General features: G+C 43.7%; 1 protein-coding gene across 1 annotated transcript; it reads right to left on the bottom strand.

Annotated features, from left to right (window-relative positions):
• Positions 1-7,397: 7,397 nt before the first annotated feature.
• On the bottom strand, positions 7,398-22,068 carry ABRACL (ABRA C-terminal like). Its single transcript, XM_084775829.1, has 3 exons — positions 21,872-22,068; positions 16,916-16,982; positions 7,398-7,824 (listed from the first exon to the last, which is right to left on the bottom strand). The coding sequence occupies exons 2-3, from the start codon at positions 16,974-16,976 to the stop codon at positions 7,640-7,642; spliced, it is 246 nt and encodes an 81-aa protein (XP_084631955.1). The 5' UTR covers positions 16,977-16,982; positions 21,872-22,068; the 3' UTR covers positions 7,398-7,639.
• Positions 22,069-24,226: the final 2,158 nt, after the last annotated feature.

Below are 24,226 nucleotides of genomic sequence, written 5' to 3'. Positions count from 1 at the left end.
TGAGAAGACCACAGGTTTATCACCTGTTGGGGAGATAATCAACAGTTACCTCCACCATACGGGATGACGCAGTAGAGCTTAAAGTGAGCTCCAGATTTCCGGCATTTGCAATTTGAGAGTCTTAGGGAAACAACAAGTACAGCAAAAATTATCATATATATATACATACATATATATATATAATAAAGACTATATATGTGTGTATGTATACACACACACACACACACACACACAAGACAAAGGGAGGTTTCCCAGTCAAAATGGTAAAGCCATCAACTTTTTTTTTTCTGAGACAGGGTTTTTCTGTGTAGCCTTGGCTGTCCTGGATTAACTTTGTTGACCAGGCTGGCCTCAAACTCACAGCGATCTGCCTGCCTCTGCTTCCTCAGTGCTGAGATTAAAGGCATGCGCCACCACCACTGCCCGGCTGCCATCAACTTTTAAAATATTCTTGAACTCATTCTCCAGTGCAGTAAATAAAACCACAAACTCCCAAGGACAAAGAGTATGAAAGGAGACGATAGCAAAGAGGCGATCTGAATCACCTTGAAGAGATTGGCGAGTCCATAGCAGAGAAGCAACCGCTGAGAAAGCATGCCCTGCACACCTGTGCATAAGAACACCAGCAAGAGTTTATCAAGCTCTGACTACAGGGCAGGGAAGAGGCTCAGCTGGGCGCGGCCATTCCTTTAAGAGAGCAATAGGGTATGTGAAGGAAACGAGAGGCGTTGGTTAGTCATCTGTCTGCTGAGCTGATAACAAAGTAGACAAGGACTCTTCCTCTGCCCTATACAGACAACGCTAGTTGTCTGAGAACCTGGAGAGGAAGTAGTTCCTTACCAGAGAGCCCCAAGCATATCAGACAAGTGTGATGGCCAGGGCTGAACGCAGAAGGGGAAAGTCTACTGACTGGAACAGTGCCTCAGTCACTTCCGTAATTGCTTCCAGAATCTCAGCACCCATGAGATAAAGTCGATAATGACTGAGCTCTTTCCAGGAGAAAGTGAATGGCTTCAGAGAAGTATAGGGGTGTGAGGGACAAAACTACAATTTTGGTATTTGGGGTCTTCATGAGGAAAACTTACCTGTCATCTGATTATATTAAAACTCAAGGGGTTGGCCGGGCGTGGTGGCACACACCTTTAATTTCAGAACTTGGGAGGCAGAGGCAGGCAGATCAATGTGAGTTCGAGGCCAGCCTGGTCTACAAAGTGAGTCCAGGACAGCCAAGGGTACATAGAGAAACCCTGTCTCGGAAAAAGAAAAAGAAAAAGAAAAAAACTCAAGGGGTTGGAGAGGTGGCTAAGGTGGAAAAGTGCATGCCGCACAAACATGAGGACCAGGGTTCAGATCCCCAGCACCACACAAAAAAGTGGATGGGACAGTGCATGTCTGCAAAGCCAAAACCAAGGAGATGAAAACGGGCAGATCCTTAAGAGACTCCTGGCCAGCCAGGCTGCTCTAATCCGTAAAGCTCCAGGTTCAACAGGAGAGCCTATCTCAAAAAATAAGGTAGACAGCAAATAAGGATGATGCCCGATGTTGGCTTCTGGCCTCCATACTTACACTCATGTGTACCCACACATACATGTGTACACACATAGACATGTGTACACACATAGATATGTACACAGATCTTTCCCTCTTCTTTCCCCCCCCCCTCCATTTTTATGCAAGGAATCAGATTGGCACCTTTTTTTTTTTTTTTTGACTAAGAAGAAAACCAGACTTAGAAATAAATGAAGCTGACATTGCAGAAGCTAAAAGGAAGAAATAGAACCTGGTGGTGGAGCAGGCCTGTGACCCCAGCACTTAGGAGGATACGACAGGAGGATCACTGCATGTATAGAGTGAAAGTGAAACCCTGTCTCAAAACAAAAACAAAAACAAAAAGCAAACAAATGAGGAACAAAAGAAAGCCAGGAGTTCAAGGACATGATCTCTCTACCAAACCCGGCTCAAAGCCTTTCCACATTCCATTCATGTGCCTCATAGCTACTCCTTAGCCATTTAAGAAGTAGCCTCAGAAAACACTAGATGGTTCTAGCCTTTTCTTTTAAAGTAGTTTAAGCTTACTGTCTTGGCTAGGGTTTCTATTGCTGCAGTGAAACACCATGACCAAAAAGCAAGTAAGGGGGGAAAGGGGTTTTCTGTTGTTTTGGTTTGGGTTGGGGTTTTTTGTTTGTTTGTTTGTTTGGCTTTACACTTTCATATCACTGTTCATCATCAAAGGAAGTCAGGACAGGAACTCACACAGAGCAGGAACCTAGAGGCACGAGCTGATGCAGAAGACATGATGGAGGGCATCTGCTTACTGGCTTGCTCCTCAAGGGTTTCTCAGCCTGCTTTCTGATAGAACCCAAGACAACCAGACCAGGGACGGCACCACCCACAGTGGGCTGGGCCCCTCCCCCTCCCCTCCCACCATCAATCACTAAGAAGATGCCTTACGGCTAGACATTATGGAGGCACGTTCTCAATTAAGGTTGCCTCCCTTCAGATAACTCTAGCTTCTGTCAATAGGACACAAAATTAGCTAGGACACCTGCCCAGGTTAAAAAAAAGAAGAAGAAGAAGAAATGTTAGCTAGAACAGCTCCAAGAAGTAGTTACTGAACAAACCCCTCAGTCCCAAATGTGGCCTCCCTAATCCAGGAATGTGCTATTACACCACAAAGCTGTTCCTAACTTGTAGCCTAAGCAGCCATGAGAAGCCACAGTGCAGTGAAGGGACACTTTAAGGGATCCAGGAAACTGTGTGGATCCAGCATTTTTCTATACACTGAAGAAAAACATGCCTTTTCTACATAACACACTCTTATCTTTAAAATAGAACTTCTGTCTTTGTGACTAAGATGTAAATTCATTTGAAACCTCTGCCGAAGCTAGGTGTTGAAATTTTATATTCTATCTATAGTATAGTTTCTTAGTCATACATACAGAAAGCTTATCAGAACCTTGGGAGCAATAACTTTTGTTGTTGTTTAAAATGAGTGACCATGTCCTCTACATTAGAAGTTACTATCTTAAATCACAAAGAAACTATAAGGAAAGGGCCTGTTGGAATGCAGTGGCTCTGCCTGCCAAATCTGCAAGCCTTTTTAACTATCTCGGCACTGAGACCCTGTGCAGAAACTCTAGACCTCTAGTAAGTCTAGCCACACTCTGAATTGGATGCCTATGCTCACCACCGTTCTGCGCTATCTGCCTAGCCTCACCACATCGACAGCCATGACTAATTAGAACAGGGCTAGCCAGCTGGCCCCATCAATCTTTGGCTGGCCCCGACCCACAAGGTGGCTTGGCACAAAAAGTTGTCAGTTATGGTCAAACTGAGCCTCCTGGACGTCTATTGAGCATCTGTTCTAGCTTAGCTTTAATTAGCAGATGATAATAGTGCACATTTATAGGGTACACTGTGATAGTTTAATACGTGCATTGTGTGATTATTAAATCAAGACGATTAAGTACTTCAGCCACTTCTCATTTCTTTGTGGTGAAAACATTTTTTTTTAAATCTTCTCTTCTCATTATTTTCAAGTACTTAGTATGATACAGTTAATTATAGCCACACACTGTACAGCAGAAACATTAGAAACTGTCTTTACCATCTAATGGCAACACTTTGCCCATTGACCAGTACTTTTCTCGGACATTTGAACTCAGACATAGAGACATACGCTGTACACTATAGGAAACGGCTGTCAGCAAGGACTCAAACACCGGGAAATCAAGATAAAGCAGAAGCTGAGGTAGAGAAAAGATGGGGGAATGGGAGGGTAAGCCAAGAGGAAGCTTGAATCTATGCAAATGGCAGGGTGGCGCCAATGTGGCAGCCCCCAGTGCAGTGAAAGGGTACGTGCACACTCTTAGAAGTGCTCGGGCTATAACTGGACCTACAGAATCAAATATCCAGGGTATTTAGGTGTTGAAAACTACAAAATGGTGAGGGAGAGCGGAGTAAAAGCTGCGAAAGCCATTCAGATACGCTCTGGTAGGGAGCCCTCCTCTGCGTGGCTGCCTTGTGGATTTCGTGAGGTCTGCTGCCTTCTTAAATGTCCCATGTCTGCCCTAAGAATTAGCCCCTTTTCACAGCTAAGTGGATTTCCATTCCACCTAAATACAGGTATCTAAATAAGCAGCAGCTCATAGGAGACATGTAAAGACAAATATGTTTTAAAGGAAATTTTGTTGAGGCTGCCAGAGATAAAGACTGCATGGGGTTTTCACACTGAGTCATCTTCCAGAAAAGCAGGTTTGTTTCAGATTTCTCACCAGCAAAGCCTCCTGAGGAGCTGATTTTCTCTGAAGAGTTATTTATAACTTTTTTTTTTTAAATAAAAGGAAACCCCAAGATTGTTTGCCTATATATAAATTAAAGATGTGACATTTCTCTTGGCTTTCTCTAGACATACCGGGACTATGATGAACCCAATAATCCAGGCCACACAGGGAAGCTGGCTTGTTCCTGTGCTATCATGTGCTTTTGTAATTTGTCAACTCGGGTCCCCCACCATATTGTCTGGACCTGTGGGCATATTCCAGACACCGGGAAAACCTGGATGTTAGTGGTTCAATTAAATCCCTCAAATCAGCTTTTTAAGCTTATTTTTAAATTATGACTCCAGGACACCAAGGCATAGATGGATCTTCTGTGATGGGAACAAAAGGAAATTTGCATATGCAAAAGTCACGTGCAGCTTTAGTCAGTATTCAATTAACAGCCATTCGCCATCTTCACAACAAGCTATAATTAGATCGGCATATAATTTCAATACATAAGAAGATGCTATTGTAGATCTTGAAAAAGTTACTACATAATTAGTGGTGCCTATCAAGTTGTATCTTGCTGTTCTTTATGATCCACTTTAAAGACAGTAAACTTAGAATTGATATATCTTAAAAATTCAGCACCAGGGGTGGTGGTGCACACCTTTAATCCCAGCACTCAGGAGGCAGAGACAGGCAGATCTCTGTAAGTTTGAAGCAAGCCTGGTCTGGAATTTCCAAACAGCCAGGACTGTTAACACAGAGAAACCCTGTCTCAAAAAACAAACAAACAAACAAACAATTCAAAATAATGGTCCAGACCTCCTTTGCAGTGCAAACCTTGAGAGTGACTCATTTTCCCTCGAGTTTTTTTATTTCTATGCCTTTCTATGAAGTGACAACTCTACAGGTAGGACCCTTGTGTGCTTGGTTAGTGTTGGCAACTTAACACAAACTAGTCACCAGGGAAGAGGCACCCTCCGTTGAGGAATTACCCACATCAGATTGGCTGGTTGGCCTGTAGGCTTGTCTATGGGGAATTTGCTTGGTTGGATTTGGTTGGTTGGTTGGTTGGTTGGTTGGTTGGTTGGTTTTTCCAGACAGGGTTTCTCTGTGTAGCCTTGGCTGTCCTGGACTTGCCTTGTAGGCCAGACTGGCCTCCGAACTCACAGAGATCCACCTGCCGCTACCTCCCTGAGTGCTGGGATTACAAGCCTGTGCCACCAAGCCCAGATGGGGCATGTTCTTAGTGACTGATGTGGGAAGACCTAGCACACTGTGGGTGGTGCTACCCGGGGGGGGGGGGGGGGGGTGCTAAGCATATTACTAAGGTGTTTAATTGGAAATTTAACTAAAAATAAATGAAATTTATAAGTCTGAATGATCCAACTAAGATATATAAAGTTATTAAGAAAAAGAAATGGCCAGCCATGTGGTGGCAGCTCATGCCTTTAACCCCAGTACTAGGGAGGCAGAAGCCTGAAACTCTGTGAGTTCAAGGCCAGCTTGGTCTACAGCATGAGTTCCAGGATAGCTGTCTCAAAAGGAAAGAAGGAAGGAATCTAAAGGGAAAATGTGGGTATCAGTGTATATAAGAATGCTAATTGGGGGCTGGAGAGATGGCTCAGAGGTTAAGAGCACCTCTGTTCTTCCAAAGGTCCTGAGTTCAATTCCCAGCAACCATATGGTGGCTTACAACCACTTGTAATGAGATCTGGTGCCTTCTTGTGTGGGCAGAATACTGTATAAATAATAAATAAATCTTTAAAAAAAAAAAAAGAATGCTAGTTGGAAATAGCCAGAACACTAAGAATGTAACATTTATTTAATTCCTGATTGTGACACGGTTCTTCTTGCCATAGGTAATCTGCTGTATATATGTGTAATTATATAAATGTATATGTACAAAAATAAAATAATTTTTAAAAAAAGAATGCTAGTTGGCCAACTTTCTTAACAGTAGCCATGGCAAGTTTGAGTTGTGGTCCTGTCACAACAGAAAACCACTTTAGAGTTTAGTTTTTCTTAAAAAATATGCTTAGATGACATTTCTCCTTTGCCTTCTGTTAGTTGTTCCTTCTACAGGATGCTTGGGTAATTCTTCTCAGTCCAACTCCTCCTACACTGCACCATGAGCTTAACCACCTTTGCCAAGGCAGCTGCTCTGACCATCATGTCACAAAAACATCACAGTCATCATGAGAAGCCCATGTTCCAACTTTTGTTTTTGTTTTTTTGTTGTTGTTTGTTTGTTCGTTTGTTTGTTTGTTTGTTTTTGAAGACAGTGTTTCTCTATGTACCCCAGGCTGGCCTCAAATTCTTGATCCTCCTAGCTCAAACCCCAGTGACTGAATTTTGCAAGTATGTGCAACTATGCTTGGTTTCTGGTTCCAATTTTGGTTGATTCCTATCTCTTGGTTTCTGAGTTTCCAGTGAGATTATCTATTCTGAAATACCTCTCCCTGTGTCCTTTCCTCACCGGGGCAGGGCTTACTTTTCACAAGGTCCTGTCTTGCTAATACACGCCCTTGCCATTGCGTAATCAACCTTATTTGCCCCATCGTCCTCCCTCTAAATAATCAGTTTCTCTCACTACTCAATATACATTTTGCTTCCTCTATGATGCATGCTCTGAATATTCACTAATTTTACCTTTTTTTATTCTCCATTTTCTTTAATTGTTTACCATGGCTGTAATATTCAATCATAGGTGGCCTCATATTGTTTGAGTCCTAACTAGGTTAAAAGGTTTATTTCATTTTATTTTATTTTATTTTATTTTATTTTATTTTATTTTATTTTATTTTATTTTTTGCTTATCCCCTAACTCAGGGCTAATTTTGCATCCATATGAGATAAGAATACTAGCCATTCTTAGTTGTTTAATTTTGTGGTTTTAAGTATTTTCTAAATTGACGTCTTTTTTACTGTAGTGACCTAATTCTGATACAAAAACTCAATTGCAAGATGCACAAAACACAGCCATCAGGAAATTTAAAGGCAGTTACATATTTTTATTATATAACGTAACATCCCTCATGGCAGCTTGTCTTAGTTTGCTTCTTGTTTTGATGGAATGTCAAGTGCCTGTAGAAATTGTCTAAGAATGATTTAAGAAAACAAAAACCCTTACACGCTTCCAAAAAAATGTTTTATTGCCTACATTTCCCAATTACCTTCTTAAGAAAAATAATAGGTTTTGTTTATTTTACAGCGTAATGTTTTCTTTCACGGTATAAAAAAAAACCCAGGACTTCTCAATGAGTCCCTTTTGTTTACAAAGTTCTATAAAAATACATAAGGAAGCTCATGTTTGTCTTCTGACTTAATTATTCCAGTTTAACAGCCAACCACAAGATATGCAAATCAGACTAGTCTTGCAGCAACACAATGTCAACCTCATCGTGAACACCTTGCAAAAGTAGCTCTCCCGTGTACGTAACAATCTTTCTTCGCTTCGCGGCCTTCAGGGTTCCAACCAATGCTTCAAAGAGATTGGCACATCTGTCATCTCGGAAGAGGACCCCAAACTTCACACTTAGCTTTCCATCAGCATCTAATTAGAGAAACACAACATTAATAAATGCCTTGCCTCAATGGATGGCAACCTTGGAACATCTCCCAGAAACATCTACCCTGGAGGTAACCAAGGTTAAAATTCAACACTTAATCTTTTCCTACACTGAAGGAGCAGAACAGACACAGTGCGCTTTCGAGGCAAAGTCTGAAAGGACAAGAAGAAGCCCTTAATCAAGGTGAGTGTTTTCCATCATGGTGACTTTAATCCCAGCACTCAAGAGACGGAGGCAGGCAAACCTTTGTGAGTTCAAAGCCAGGTCAGTCTACATAGCAAATCTCAAGCCACCCAGGGCTACATCTAGAGACCCTGTCTCAAAGTTTAAAAAGAATTAAAATGAATATGCTATGGTAGTAAGGTTATAGACAAAATTCTCTCAATTTTCATTTTCAAAATTGTTAGGTGGGACTAGAGAGATGGCTCAGCGGTGAAGAACACTGGCTGTTCTTCCAGGCGGTCCAGGGATCGATTCCCAGCACCCACTGGGAACTCATAACTATTTGTTACTCCAGTTTTAGGGGATCTGATGTCCTCTCCTGACCTCCATGGGCACGAGGAATACATGAGGCACACAGACACGCATGCTGGCAAAACATCTATACAACTTATATTTAAAAATAAAAACTAAACAAACAAATCTTTCTGAAAAATAAATAAAAGTGAAATTAGGCTAGTTATTAGATTAATTAGGACAACAAATGGAAGGGAAAAAGCATGCTCTGAATACACTCAGCCTGTGAGGGTTGCAGTGAAGGTCTCAAAACAAGCCACATTCTTTTACCTATTGTGATCACTCAATCTCAGTTCCCGTAGGGAGACCCAAAAGTTATTTTCACAAGATTATCTTGCTTGGATGCCAGTTTATAAGATATATTTTTTTTTAAAAAAAAATAAGGTATATGAAAAGTAGATCCACTGTTTAAGCAACCGTTGATGGTTGGCTATGAGTAAAGGTGGTAGGCAGCCTTGGGCAGCCTTTTAGTGCTGGCTTCTGTTACCACATCCAGCTAATGACGGTGAAAGTGCCTGACAGGAATGTCCCCAGGATTAACAGATTTCAGAAAAGTTAAAAGCTCCCAGAATAGTAAATCCAAATTTACAGTACATTTTTTCCCCCTTTGGAGGCACCAAAAGCAGAAACTTGGGTAAGACCCTAGGGTCCTCCTTCCCTCTTATCCTTCAGTCTGACAAATGCCCAGAACTACAAAGTGTCTTTGCAATTCCATCCGCTCATCTCTGATGAGCATGCACGGCTGAGTTGAAGCTCTAATTGTTTCTCACCCAGGTGACATCAGGCTGTGACTGGCTACTCCACACCAGTCTTCCTTTCCCTATTTTTTTTCCCCAAAGTAAAACCACTGAATACATTTTGTTAGATGCAAATCTGATAAATACTATTCTATGTTAATCTTTCAATGGACTCCTGTCACCTTCAAAGTAAAGTGAAGAGCACGGCCTCTCTTTGCTCCTCTGGGCTGAGCATCCAGTGCTTGCCTGGTCTTCACTCCATGTTTGGAACTAGTCATAATGAACTATCTGCTCTTGCCCAAAGCCCTGTGAGAAATCTGGTTTTTGTAACTGTACCCATGTTGAGGGATCAGCCCAGCATCCTGGACCCTGGTCCCAACTGAAATACTTTACTCAAAAGAGTCAACTGTACCCTTCCTAAGACTGCCTTCACAATTCTCTTGATCATTAGTTATCTCTTCTAACTAAACTGGGGGCATGTCTATCAAAGCTCACGCCATAAACTTTAGTAACAATAGCCAATATTTACTGAGTATTTGTTATGTTCCTAGGGCTGTTAAGTGAACTTTATAGTCATTAAAATGCATCCAGTCTTCATTCCATGTAAGAAAAGACACCAATGGCTTCAAGAAGCACCATTACTTAATATCCAATTAAACTGCCAAGTTACAGCAGAGCAACATTAAGAAACATTCTATTTTAGAGACTTTAAAATGCAAGAAGTGTCTAAATTACTGAAACATTATTATTATTATTACACAAATAAGGAAAACCAAGAAAAAGAAACACGTGATAAAAGACCCAAGATCCTCCAGCAAGTTTGAAGGGAACAAGATTCATTCTCAGAAAGTCTAATATGAGCCCATATTTCTGTTTTACCTTCTTTAAAAATGTTTTTACAGCCAGGCGCAGTGGCGCACACCTGTAATCCCAGCACTCTGGGAGGCAGAGGCAGGTAGATATTTGTGAGTTCAAGGCCAGCCTGGTATACAAAATGAGACCAGAATAGCCAAGGCTACACAGAGAAACCTTGTCTTGAAAGCTAACAACAACAGCAATAACAATGATGATGATGATGATGATGATGATGATGATGATGATGATGATAATAATAATAATAATACAAATAATAATGTTTTTACTTGTCCCTAGAGGCACTGCAAATATGGCTGCAATGTCATATGTCAGTAGGTGGAAGAGAGGTGAGAGGCTGTTTCTACACTCATTTTCTGATCTATGAACATCTGAATGATTAGTAGGCTAACATTCCCTGAAAAAAACCAAGCCTGAGAGACCACCAGTCCAGTGACAGGCAGGCCCGGACAGGCTCCCAGGACAGGAAGCAAGTCAGAGACTAGAAGAATCCTACTTGGGACCATTGCCAGGTGGGAATGAGCCCTTGATAGACAACTCTCCTGTGGGGATCAACTGAGTGGGCTGGTTGAGGAGGGAGCCTGAGAAGACCACCAAACCAGCACCACACAGGCCTTGAGCAGACATGCCTAAGGTACCCCTGCCAGGCACCATAGTGTATAAAGCAGGGCATAGCACCCCTGAGATGACCCCAGACACACAAAGGCCCCAGATGCCACTAAAAGGAGCAAGTAAAGTGGAGAAATGGAAGAGAAAGAGATACAGAAGGATGTGTGCACAATGAAAAGAGGCAGAACGGGAGGCTTGAGGGTGGTGAGAAACAGCCTGATGTGAATAGGTGGTGATGCCTTCTGGGACTATGATGGGGTCCTGTCCTATGCTGCCACTTCAGGCCACGTTTGGGTCTGTGGCCCTGTAGCAGCACGGGTCTGTTACCACCAAAGGCCAGGCAGACATCCCTGGTCTGGGCTGCTGCCCAGGGACATATTGATGTCTAAGGACTATGTAGATCTGGCCCCACCCCTTACCTGGGCATCATGGAAGAGCTGGACCTGGGGGCATGAGAGCAGGAGAGCTGACCCTGCCTCTAGCCAGCTGCAGCACTCAGAAGAGCAGGCCCCACGTATTGCAGGAGTTGTAGGGGAGCCTGCCCTGAGAATACGAGCATGGGAGAGCTGGCTCTGCCTCTTGTCTGCTGGGTCATGGTACAGATAATGGGGAGATGCCCTCTTTCTCTCCCTCACCTTCTGTGGCAGGTGGGAGAGCTAGCCTCAGAGTCATGAGAGTGGGAGAACTAGCCATGTCCCTCACGCCTACAACACTCAGAAGAATGGGCCTTGACATTGCCTGGGCAACAGGGTCAAGCTGGCCCTGGTTTCAGAGTTGCTGGTGAGACAGCCCCAAGGATATGAGGGTGGGAAAGCTGACGGGCTCACAGCTCAGATATCTCTCAGGCCTAGATCCAGGGCTTTAAATTGGTCCACCCCAACATCTACCCTCTCAATCAATTTCAGGAGTGCACAAAGGAGCTGGTCGTACAGATCTCAAACTACAGGGTCTCCACGACACAAGGCAACAACAGGATACCGGAGAGGAGTCCTAATGAGGTTCCAGTATGGATAGAGTAACAGAAGCCAGAGGCCATGTAGCAGACGAACAAGTCATTGCAATGAATATTTGCAGGAAAAGAAGTGTGGGAAAAACGGATATACAATGGAACACACTATGACACACTATAGCTTCCACAATGAGATTCTTTTTCTTCTCTTGGGGGGAGGTTTCAAGGGTGGAGACTGGGTACGAGTGGAGCAGGAGATGAGTGGGATTGGGGTGCATGGTGTGAAATTCATTTAAAAGAAAAAGATAAAAAGTTAAGTTAAAAAAAATGTCTTTAGACAGGTCTCAGTAATCCAAGACAGCCTTGAGCTAACAAGAGCTGGGACTACAGGGAGGTAATCTTCACAACTAGCCACGCCCACACTCTAAACCTCTTCCCGGGACACCTCCAGTCTGTCCGTCTTCCAGCTGCTGCAAGAAGACATTAAGGACTGAGAATTTCTTTCTTTCTTTCTTTAACTTCTATTATCTCTATATTTGAGCCCAAACAAGGAATTCAAGAATCCTTCTTGGGTGAAAGAATTCAGATCTCCAAGCAGTCATAATTTCCATTCCATCTTCTCTAACTGGATGAAAAAGGAGACTTTAAAGGTTTAGGTTTTAAAAGAAATGGATAAACTTTCAAGCTAGAGCTCATACATCAGAGATAGACTAGTCAAAATCACTCCAGGCTCAAGGTAAATAATTAACTATAGCATGTCAGAAAATGGCTGTGTTCCACACATGCTTTCCAATTCAATAAGCCATCTTTTGCCAACAATAAAGTCAAGGTGTCCTGGTGAAGCTGTGAGGTTTTAAGTATTTTTCATGCATTATGGATAGTACGGTAATTATCTTGTCTTCTGATTTGTAAAGCTGCTCATTTTGAAGAGGAACTTCAGATCGCCCAAGTAGAACACAGACACTCCGTTAGGAGTGCAAAGGTTACAATTTTAAAGCCAGCTGAACCTGACCAATGAACAACAGGTTGAGATGAATAAGAACAGCCTACAAAGTTTTAGAAATATGCTCTAAACAATCCAAGCAACATACTAATTCCAAGTAAAGGGACCTTACTGGAGCTGGAGAGTCAGCAGTCCACAGTATAACAAGCCTTTTTTTTTTCCTGATACCTACCTCATCAATTTTTTTTTTATCTATTTCATCAATTAAGTAAGAAGATGCTAATGGAAAATGAACATGCCTATGTCACGTATACTTTGTGTAGGGCTTGGCACATATGGGAGAGCCACATCAGTCAGTGACAAGATGATTAAGATCATGTGGCTACGACCTCCACAACATTTCCGTATGTCTCTATTTTAACATTTCTGATGTCAAATAAAGTGACTAGGAAATGCTCACGGGAGAAGAGACGGGAGTGGCTGAGTGATGGAGCACCTGAGGATATAAACCCTATCCTAGGACTACCAGAGGGTGCGGGAGAATCCTGCCACCCAGAGACGCCCATGTTCTAATCCTTAGAATGTGTGAAAATCTTACTTTACATGGTAAAAGGAATTTTTCAAATGTGATTATGTGAAGGCTCTAAAATGGGGCATTATTCTGGATTATCTGGGTCTGATTAATGGAATCAAGTGTTCTTAAGAGTGGAAGAGGAAGGCAGAGTAGGGCAGTGGGAGGCCACCCAACTCCCCACACTGGTGCTGGCTTTGAAGACACGGAAAAAGAGTCAAGAGCCAAGGAATGCAGGCAGCTCCAGAACATAAACCGAATTAGAAGCTAGAACTACAGTCTCCTCAAATTCCTCCAGAAAGGACTGGAGCCAGCCAGGACCAGAATCTGAACCTAGAAAGATCCTCATCGGATGCTTGAACTATAAAAAAAAAAAAAAGAAAGGGAAATGTGTCCTGGTATTAAAAATCTTGCTTTACCATTGCTAAATCTGTGGTCGCTGGCTACAATAAGAATAAAAAACAAATGCAGAGTTTGAGGAGATAGCTGAATGGACAAAGCACCTGCCAGACAAGCATGCGTATGAGTATAAGAATTTGAATTCAATCACCAAAACCCACATTAGAAAATGGGGTGCACATTCCCCACAGTTGTGTGCAGAGTGGGGACTGACTCTGACATGAGCTCTGGTGCCCCATATTTGACCACTTCCTCTTGGTGGGGGGGGGGGCAGGGGGCTGGTTGCACTCAGAGAAAGGATAAGTAGGCTACCAAGATGAGACTTAATAGGCTGTGACTATATCATGGGGGAGGAGGTCCCCTTCAGTCACAGACCTAGGGAAGGGGAATAGGGTGAAAGAGGGAGGGAGGAATGGGAGGACACAAGTGATCTTCCTCAAAGATTTTAAATTCTTGTCATACAGGTCTTTGACTTGATTGGTTAGAGTTGCACTAAGATTTTTATATTATTTGTGGCTATTGTGAAGGGTGTTGCTTCCTTAAGTTCTTTCTTAACCTATTTGTCATATGCACATAGGAAGGCAAGTGTGTGTGTGTGTGTGTGTGTGTGTGTGTGTGTGTGTGTGTGTATATACACACACACACATAATATACATATATATATAAAGAAATTCTGGAGGTATCACCATCTCTGATTTCAAACTGTATTACAGAGATATGTTAATAAAAACCACGTGGTACTGGTATAAAAACAGACAGGTTGATCAATGGGATTGAATCAAAGAACCAGAAATAAACCCACACACCTACTGAGACTTGGATGTTAACAAAGAACCAAAAACCACACAATGGAAAAAAGAAATCACCTTGAACAAATGATGCTGGCTGAACTGGATGTCTGCATGTAGAAGAATGCAAATAGATCCATATCTATGACCCACACAAAACTCAAGTTCACGTGGATCAAAGCCCTCAACACAAAACCCTATACACTAAATCTGACAGAAGAGAAAGTGGGGAAGAGCTTTGAAAGCATTGGCACAGTAGACAACTTCCTGAACTAAACATCAACCACCAGGCAGTAAGATTAACAATTAATAAATGCCACCTCATGAAACTGAAAAACTTCTGTAAGGCAAAGGACATCTTCAAAAGGTCAAAGCAGCAGCCCACAGAATGGGAAAAGACTTTTATCAACTGCACATCTGACACAGGGCTAACATCCTAAATATATAAAGGACTCAAGAAACTAGAGATCAACAAACCAAATAACTCAATTAAAATGGGGTACAGAGCTAAACAGAATTCTCAACAGAGGAATGCCAAATGGCCAAGAAACACTTAAAGAAATGCTCAATGTCCTTAGTCATCAGGGAAATGCAAATCAAAACAACTCTGAGATTTTATGCTACACCATCAGAATGGCTGACATCAAAAAGTCAAGTGATAGCACATGCTAGCGAGGATGTGGAGAAAGGGGAACACTGCTCCATTGTTCATGGGAGTGCAAACTCGTACAACCTCTTTGGAAATCAATTTGGTGGTTTCTCAGAAAACTGGGAATAGTTCTACCTCAAGACCCAGCTATTCCATTCCTGAGCATATACTCAAAAGAAGCTTCACCGTACCACAAAAACACTTGCTCCATTATGTTCACAGAAGCTTTAGTCATAATAGTCAGAAACCGGAAACAACCTAGATGTCCTTCAACTGAGGAATGGATAAAGAAAATGTGGCACATTTACACAATGGAGTATTACTCAGCCACTAAAAACAATGACATCATGCAATTTGGAGGCAAATGGACAGAGCTAGAAAACATCATTCTGAGTGAGGCAACCCAGACCCAGAAAGATAAACCTGGTATGTATTCATAAGTAGATACTAGCCATAAAGTACAGGATAACTATGTTATAAACCACAGACCCAAAAAAGGTAAGTAACAAGGAGGACCCAAAGGGGGACGCTTGAATCTCACTGAGTAGGAGAAATAGAATAGACCTGAGGGTGGGCAATGGATGGATGGAAGAACTTGGGGTGGAGTAGGGAGGGTTACGGGTGGGATGAGGGAAGAGGAGGGCAGAGAGAGAGAATACTGGGAGAGACAACTGGACTGGAGGCATCTTTGGAATGAGCTAGAAACCTAGGAAATGGAAATTCCCAGGAGTCTATGAGGATGACCCTAGCTAAGACTTATACCAATGGAGGTATATGGAGCCCGAACTTGACATCTCCTATAACCAGGCAAGACTTCCAACGGATGGATTAAGACACCAACCCAGCCACAAAACCTTAGACCCACAATTTGTCCTGCCTACAAGGTATAAAAGATGAAACAGAATTTGAGAGAAGGGCCAACCAATGACTGGCCCAGCTTGAGGACCCATGCCATGAGAGGGAGGCTACCCTGGACACTATTAATGATATTCTGCCATACTCGTAGGCAGGAGCCTAGCATAAATGTCATCAGAGAGGTTTCACCCAGCAACTGATGAAAACTGATACAGAGACCCACAGCCAAGCATTAAGTAGAGCTTGGGGGAATCCTGCGGAAGAGGGGGAGGAAAGACTGAAGGAGCCAGAGTGTTAAGGATACAACAAGAAAACGTACAGAATCAACTAACCTGGGCCCATAGGGGCTCATAGAGACTGAACTGCCAACCAGAGAAAAGGAATGGGATGGACTCAGGCCCTGTGCTCATATGTGACAGTTGTACAGCTGGGTCCTCGTATGGGACTCCTAAAGTGGGAGCAGTGGATGTCTCTGACTGCTTTGTCTGTCTTTGGATCTCTTTCTCTTAACTGGGCTGCTTTGTGTAGCCTCAACAGAAGAAGATACACCTAATTTTGTTGCAACTTGATATGCCAAGGCTGGCTGGTATCCACAGAGGTTTCCCTTTTCTGAGAAGGGGAGGAGGGAAAGGAGGGAGGTGGTGCAGCAAGGTGAGAGAGAGGGAGTGAGAGGAGACGACAGAAGGGAAGCTGCAATCAGGATATAAAGTAAATCAAAAAATTAAAAATTTAAATTATTTCATTGACTGGGGGGAGGTGTTCAAGACAGGGTTTCTCTGCATGGCCGTAGCTATCCTAGACTTGCCTTGTAGAGCAGGCTTGCCTTGAACTCACAGCAATCCACCTGCCTCTGCCTCCTGAGTGCTGGGATTACAGGCATGTGTCACTGTGCCCGGCTTCATTTCGTTGATTTATATGTTACTAGTAAATAGATTTAATTGAAACAAACATCACACATTTTCTTTGTTACCTTGAAAAAAAATAATAAACCATTTCAACTATTCTCTGCCTCAGAAACCTGATACTCAAACATCCGTGTGCCCCAAACATCCCCTGCTGCCTAAGAGCAGTTACCACCTTAGGCTGTGGGCTGAGAGTGTCACTCTGTCCTCAGTTCTGAACTGCTTCTCTGAAAAGGAAGTCTTGGGGTACACTGAGAAGAAACACTCTGCATTAAAATACTTACTCTTGGAACCCAGACGATGAATTTCCTCCACCAGGAGGTTAACCTCATGATCCACATTCATTGCTGACTGAAAGAGAAAAGAAGTCTATATGTTACGGACATTTTTATACCCCATCAGGCACACACCAATCCAAGGGCCCTTTCTCTTTTTTTCATGCAGGATTTGTCACTATTATTGACTGTGCCCATTTTCTATGTATATGAAGCTTAGCGCACGAATATATCTCCATGAGTTTACCTCTACACATAGAACTTCTCTGAATGTTGCCTCTGTCTTGTGTCAAGAATGGCTACTAGGAAGAAGATGGCCTTCGTCCTCACAACAGTACTATTCCGTGCAGGTCTTGTCACAGATCCCTGCTGAGCACCAAAACTGTAAAAGGTCACAGGATCCATGCTCAAGGCAGAGAGAAGTCTCCAACGAACTGCAATGTGGCGAGGACTCTCTGGATGGTGGGTCTAAGGCATTAATTACATTGGAGACCGCTGGGAAGGTGGATCAAGTGGACAAGTGGAAAAGGGCAGTCTATACAAAGGTAAGAGCAAATGGAGTATCATGGGGACACAGAGAAGGCACAAGGCACAGTTCACAGGCCCTGAACTAAGAGATGGAGGTGCCAAGATCACCCACATGCGCCCTGCTCTGCAGGAGCCTGAGGTCTACACAGACCCATACCAAAGCCACCTGAATACCCTCAGGTCAGTGCAGTGATAATGTCCACTTCACATACAAGAACATCATACCCTTCTCTGCATTCTGCCCATGAAAACTGACTGATTTTCACAGCTTGTAGTGAGGCCCATTCATGCTCCCATCAAGAACAGTCCAGAACAGTAAGAGCTGAGCCTGCTAAGTCTTGCTAAGTCTTGCTAAGTCTTGCTAAGTCCTGCTAAGTCTCCCACAGGCTGGATTCCGACTTCTGCTCCAGTTTCCTCCACTGTGCGCTTGAGTGCTAACCTGTGGTTACATCTTTCTAGCCATCCTGGGCAACACAGCCAGCCTCCTCTCCATTCTTTGCTCTGCTCCAGCCGTTGCCATTCTCTTTCTAAGGCTTAGAAGTCAGTCCCAGCTTGGACGTAATATCCTCAGAAAGCATTCCCCAATTTGAGGAGAGCTCCCCTATTGGGTGTTCCCATAGCACTGTACGCCTCTTTCATTTCACTCAGGTGGGATTGCTGACTTCTGGCCTTTCCTCACTAGAAGGTAAATGTCTCTCTACACGGATCTGACTGAAGTACTCCTTGTTAGCATGGCCATCACCAGGAAGAGAAGTTAAACAAATGCTGTTTCACGCCCTAACAAAAACAAAGGGCTGATGGGGTGGACCACCCACCAGCGGAGACTAGCAGGTAAGAGCACCTGAGCAGGAGAGGCATCTATCTATTCAACCTGCTTGAACAAGACAAAGTCTGCAGTTTGAATCCATGAGCTGGAGCTGTGTTACTGTTTCCTTTAAGGTGATGACTCGAAAGAAACAACTTCGCCCAGATGGATTATTACTAATCCCTGGTAAGAGTGACATCTATGAGTATATACCACCTGCTTCAGTGATATTGATGGGGGACACCAGATTTTCTATTAGCTAATAATTAAGATGGCCACGACCATCTGCTGTTATCTGCATGCGCATTTTATAATTGAACGGACTTTGCAGCAAAATGCAAAGTCTTCAATTAAATGCAGCTCTCTAAGACTTTTTTTTTTATCAAAAATTATACTCCCCAACTGCGTTGGGTGCTTTTGTGTTGGTGAAAGCATAGTTGTGTAATTTCAAGGCACAGTTTTAAAGTGACACTAAAACGGTAAAATATCTCCTGAGGATACAGAATAATGGTGGAAGTAAGCACGTCCGTGTCAGTGGTGGCCAGCTGCTGTTTTATGGGCCCACTACTGTTTTCCCACCCTGGCACAAGCAGTCTGAGTTTTGTTTGGGGACAGCACTTCTCTCTTTACTCTAAAGCCATGTATGTGGACAGAGTGTTACCCTCAGCTCCAGAAGTGACCCAAAGTCAGCAGGATTGGTCAGAGGCACCAGCTCCTAATCTGGGTCAATTCAGACACTTCTTTGATTTTTAAGTTAAAAAAAAAAAAAAGAGAGAGAGCCAGGGGTGGTAGCGCACTGTGTGTGTGTTGGGGGGCGGGGTAGGAGGGGAAGCAGGGGCCAGTCTAGGACAGCTAAGACTACATAGAGAAACCCTGTCTCAAAAAACAAAAGACAAAACAAAACAAACAAACAAAAAACCATGGGGGTGCACACATGTCCAGGTCTGAGGACAAGTGCTCTCATTCCAAACAGTCAAGTTCAGCCTCAGGATTTTGCTAGACTATTAATTAATAAAACATCCTTTCCACTGGTTCTAAGATGTTCGTTTATGAGCCTGATGTAAATTGTTACCCTAGGGAAGACCCAGATAGGAAATCCAACAGAAAGTCTAGGCATTAAATAAATAAATAAATAAATAAATCAGCCTGTCCCTGATCCTGGATCTTCTGGTTCTATGAACAACGATATTTTTCCTGTTTATAAGGTGTAGTGGTTTGTATGAGTTATTTGCATGCTAAAGAATTATTGACCCAAGAAGTTAGCTTAATAACCTGTTATTTAAAAACAAACAAAACACAGCTAGCACCCTTGTAATGTACTTCCACATAGTCTTAGTCTTGTTTGGCATTGCTCTGTTACTGAGGATGAACAGATACAACAGAAAAGCAGATCGGGAAGCTAGGGCATGATTCCGTTGGTAAAATATTTGTTTTGCAAGCATGAGGCTCCTGAGATTGAGACCCAGAACCTGCATTAAAAATGTTGGCTGCAGTAGCACTTATGACTGTAATCCGAGAGCTTGGGAGACAGAGAGAGATGGCACCCTGCTCCATGGCCATCCAGTCTAGAACCGTTAATGGTGAGCGTCAGGCCATTAAGAGAAGCTTTCTTAAAGGAGGGGACTGGCATTCTGGCGGACACCTGAGGACACACATGCTCAAGCACGTACACTTACATGTGCACCTGTACACACACACTTTCAAGATGCATACGCATGCATAGGCATGCCCACACATTATTCGGGGGTTGGGGGACACAACCAGATATTTGAGTCATATAAAAACCCTCTATAAAACTGTCCTGTTTCAGGAAGTCAAGATCTGTGAGAATGCAAACAAACAAACAAAGAATGCCAAGGTTAGGGACCTCTCTAATCCCCTGCCTGAATATCTCTCTCTTCAACGTCATTCTCTCCCACTTTCTACTTCTAAATGACACCAGGAAGATACTTTAGATTCCTACAGCAGGAAAACAAAGAGAGAGGCCCTCTGTTACGCGCAGTATGCATAACTGCTTTCATTGAAATGGGCACTCATCCAGTTTTAAGAAGAGAAGGCAAAGGGCATTTCTTTATAATTAATGACATACCAGATTCCTTATCTGAGTTAATTCACAATTCTTTTTTAAAATCTGCTTTACGTTTATTATTTATTTTGAGAGGGGTGTGAATGCAAAGGTCAGACACAACTTGTGGGTTTTCCATGTGGGTCACAGGGATCAAAATCTGGTCATCAGGCTTGGCAGCATGTGGCTCTACCCACTCAGTTACCCCAATTCATGAAATCCTTCCTCTTCTTTTGCTGTTATGCAAATGAACCTAATGTAATAATGTATTTTTATGTAATATCATATACTGAGTACTTACTAAGGGAGATCATTTACAAAGAAAAAAAAAGGCTCCCTGTCTGGACCCCTATGGATGGGAGAATAGTAGGTTTACTATTGCATACACAACTTGGCATGTTTTAGCCATTTATTATGGGAGAGGACAGAGGAGAAAATATTCACATTAGACATTCTTTGGAAGACCCATGGCAGTCTAAAAGCAGGAGAGAAACCTTAGACTGGACTGAGAGAGATTAAGAACAATGGTAAGTCATAAGCAGAGCAAGCCTAAGGGGCGGGAGAAAAGAGCCTGTCTGCAGGCCGGAAGAATGGGAGTGGCAGATGTGAGCCAGGCAGTCTATCTGTCACAGGCTCTAATTAGGCTGTCTGAATAGAACTCACAAAGAGAAGGATTGGGGCACAGGCTAGAAAGCTCCATCAATACATGTCTGGAAAGCTAGGTCAGGAGCGTTTTCTAGCTATGTTTTAAAATTCTAGAGGCAATAGGCCAAGGAAATAAAGCCTACTGAAGTCGCCTCCCCGGGGGACCGGCAGCCAACTTTTCACGCGAGCTGGGCGCACTTCCAGTCGCTAACAGCTGGTGCGGGTCAAAGGCTAACCCCGGTACCTTTCTCACTATTAGCTGGCTCAAGCGAGCATTCTCCATATTTGGTCATCCCTCCTACCAATTTGAGGTCTTGCCAAATACGGGTCCCTAATTCCTGGGGCTCGCGTGCACCCCACTCACTCACCCCTAAACTGGTGGCACAGGGCTGCAGAGTACAGGACCTGCAGAGTCAAGGACTTCGTCAGGGAGGCCTTTGTCTACGCAACTCACCCTGCCACGATCCCCCATAGCCAGCCCATTGGAGGGCACTGCTCCGGGGCCCGACGAGTCCCGCGAACCCTCACTCACTCGCCCTCAGCACTACAGAAGGCACTGTCCTGACCCCACTTCCTTCCTTCGGGATCCCCCCTCCAGCCCTTTCCCAGCCAGGTCTGCAGAACCGCACCCCACCCCCAACCCCCTCAAGCCCACGCCAAGTGCAGTGCACCGCTGCAAACCTCGGTTAAGGCAGCGCCTTTTCCCGGTCCACCCCCGGCCGGCAAAACGTCACGTGAGCCCCGTACGGAAGTGTGCAGGCCGAGTGGGGTGCCCGCGAGTGGGGTACAGGGGGCGCATGCCCACGGCCCCTCCAGCTGCACCTAGGCACCCTGGGGTCCCAGCCCTCGCCCTGGGGCTCAGCCTCCCCAGGTTTCGGGTCCAGCCTTTCTCCAGCGTCACCTCCTCCCCAGAATTGCTCACCTCTCCGGGTGCTTCTTCCTTCACTGAAGAGCTGATGCCGCGTGGGTCTGAGCCGGGTTCTCTGCTTCCGCGTCCTAAGGCTGAAGAAGGAAGTGGCCCGGGGGAAGAGAAAGGCTCCAGTGGAGGAGGGTGGGGAAAAGCAGAGGCGTGAGGAGCAAGTGAGACTATGTGCTCTCTGGAAAAGGGCGGCCCAAATCTCCCAGGACACGCCTAGGGGGAGGAAACTAGAGCAGACGCCGGGATTCTAGGAATGCGGACACAAAGTACCATCTCCACTCTCCATCCTACTCAGTCAGGCCCGGTAGCTTAAAGCTTCTGACACTGAGCATTGATTTCCTGCCAGAATATCTTACCCACCAAGAAAGAAAGCGCCCACAAAAGGGCTAAATACTGGGGTCTCCTAGGAAAACTGCCTCATATGGTTTCTGTATGCTAAGAGCATGAACCTAAAAAAAAAAAAAAAAAAAAAAAGACTCGATTTGCAAACAACTGCATTCTTCAGGTCAGTTTGTTCTACACTTATTTAAAAAAAAAATAAGTTTAATTATCCTAAACACTACCATTGGACAAATCTTGTAATCTAGTTCTTGATCTTGGGTCAGAACAGATTTGTTTCTCTTCATTGCTTCCTATGTTTCTTTTCTTTCTTTCTTTTTTTGGTTTTTCGAGACAGGTTTTCTCTGTGTAGCCTTGGGTGTCCTGGACTCGCTTTGTTACATTTCTTTCGTAATTCATATTATGCATATTATCTTTATTTCCATCACTCGTACTTGCCCTACCCAGAGTCTTCAAAAAAGAAAGTCAAACCAAATTATTTTTATAATAGTTGCATATGTAACCACGAGGGAAATTTCTCTCCCCACCCCCAATTAATTAAAAGTGTCCAAGAGTTGGGCGTGGTGACCTACGCGATTGAAGCAGCCCAGGTGGATCTTGGTGAGCTTGGGGCCAGCCTGGTCGACGACATTGAGAGTTCCAAGACAGCCAGAGCTATGTACCCAGTCTTTGCCAACCCTCATCAAACAGGATGTTTAGCAGTTATCCCACAACGCTGGTGAAACTCTGGTCACGTGGACCAAACAAGTCCCTCTTAGAAATTTAAAGTGGTAAATGTAGAGAATTGAGTCATCTGTGCTAAGGCTGAAAAAGGCCAGGTACCAGACAGAGGTCCAATACGGACGTTCGTAAAGCAAGAAAGTTAACCTTGCAGAAACCAGAAAAAAAAGGGGGGGGGGGTTGGAAGGTGGGTGGAGACGGGTGGAGGGGCTGGGGAGATGGGGAGGTTGAAGGACAATCTGTGAGAAGCTGAGGTTGTGATAGTACGAAGGTCACATATGCCCGGTTTCCGGAGATGTGGGAGCAGGCAGGTCCTCTAAGCTGTGCTGGGTACAGGCACTCCCCAAGCAGTGACCTACTTGCCCTACAAGGTCAAGGTCTGTCACATGAACGTGAGCCTGAATGGATCCTTCTGTAAAGTCCGGCAAACCTGCAAATGCTTACTTAGCATTTCTCATGTTAGACAAGGGTTGAGCTGAGTGCAAGATCCGTCAAGGCCTATGTTTGCTCCCTGAAATAGAAACTGAAAAGTTGTAATTCATGTCTCTCAAAATATATGCAATGGAAAAATTTACTGTTAGTGAAAAAATACCATATTTATCAATTCCTCAAGCAAGGCCAACACTGCAAGGCTACCTACACGGTAGGACTACTTGTTAAGAGGCAATTTCCCAATACTCTGTGATGAAGGGAAAAAAAATAAAATAGATTATTTTAATTAAGTAATAAAAATTGTTATTTTGAAACATGACTTACTCTCAGCCTGGCATTGTGGTACACACGTGTAAGCCTAGCAGCAGGCAGGAGGAAACAGGAGGATCAGGAATCCAAGGTCAATCTCAAGTACAAGCCAATTGGAAGCCAGTCTCAAAAAGTATATAAATAAGTTAGGAAGTAACTTACTACCTGGTTTGGTGGTATTGGGTCCTATAAGAAAGCAAGCTGAACAAGCCACGGGCAGCAACCAGTAAGCAGCACCCCTCCATGGCCTCTGAGTCAGCTCTTGCCTCCAGGTTCCTGACCTGCTTGAGTTCCGGTACCGACTTCCTCTGGTGATGAACTGTGATGTGGCAGTGTAAAAACAAAGAAACCATTTCCTCCCCTGCCTTTTGCTCATGGTGTTTTATTGCAGCCATAGAAATTCTAACTGAGACACATGCCATGTATGTTTATTTTTTTTGTCCTAGATTTTTGCATATAAGAAAAAGTGTGATCGTTTTCTTTCTGAGCCTGCCTTATTTTACCAAACACGATGGTCTCCAGTTCCAGCTATGTCTCTGCAGATAACGTGATTGCCTT

This window comes from Acomys minous (genome assembly GCF_964271855.1).
Source record: "Acomys minous genome assembly, chromosome: 3".
In the NCBI taxonomy this organism is placed as follows: Eukaryota; Metazoa; Chordata; class Mammalia; order Rodentia; family Muridae; genus Acomys; species Acomys minous.
Note: the sequence above shows the minus strand (reverse complement) of the source record. Positions and strands in the feature narration are given on the sequence as shown.

Coding starts and splice junctions, on each gene's coding strand:
- ABRACL (XM_084775829.1), bottom strand. CDS start 16,976: ATGAATGTGGATCATGAGGTTAACCTCCTGGTGGAGGAAATTCATCGT. Junction 7,825..16,915: donor TCATCGTCTGGGTTCCAAGA/GTAAGTATTTTA, acceptor TTCTCTAATTAG/ATGCTGATGGAAAGCTAAGT.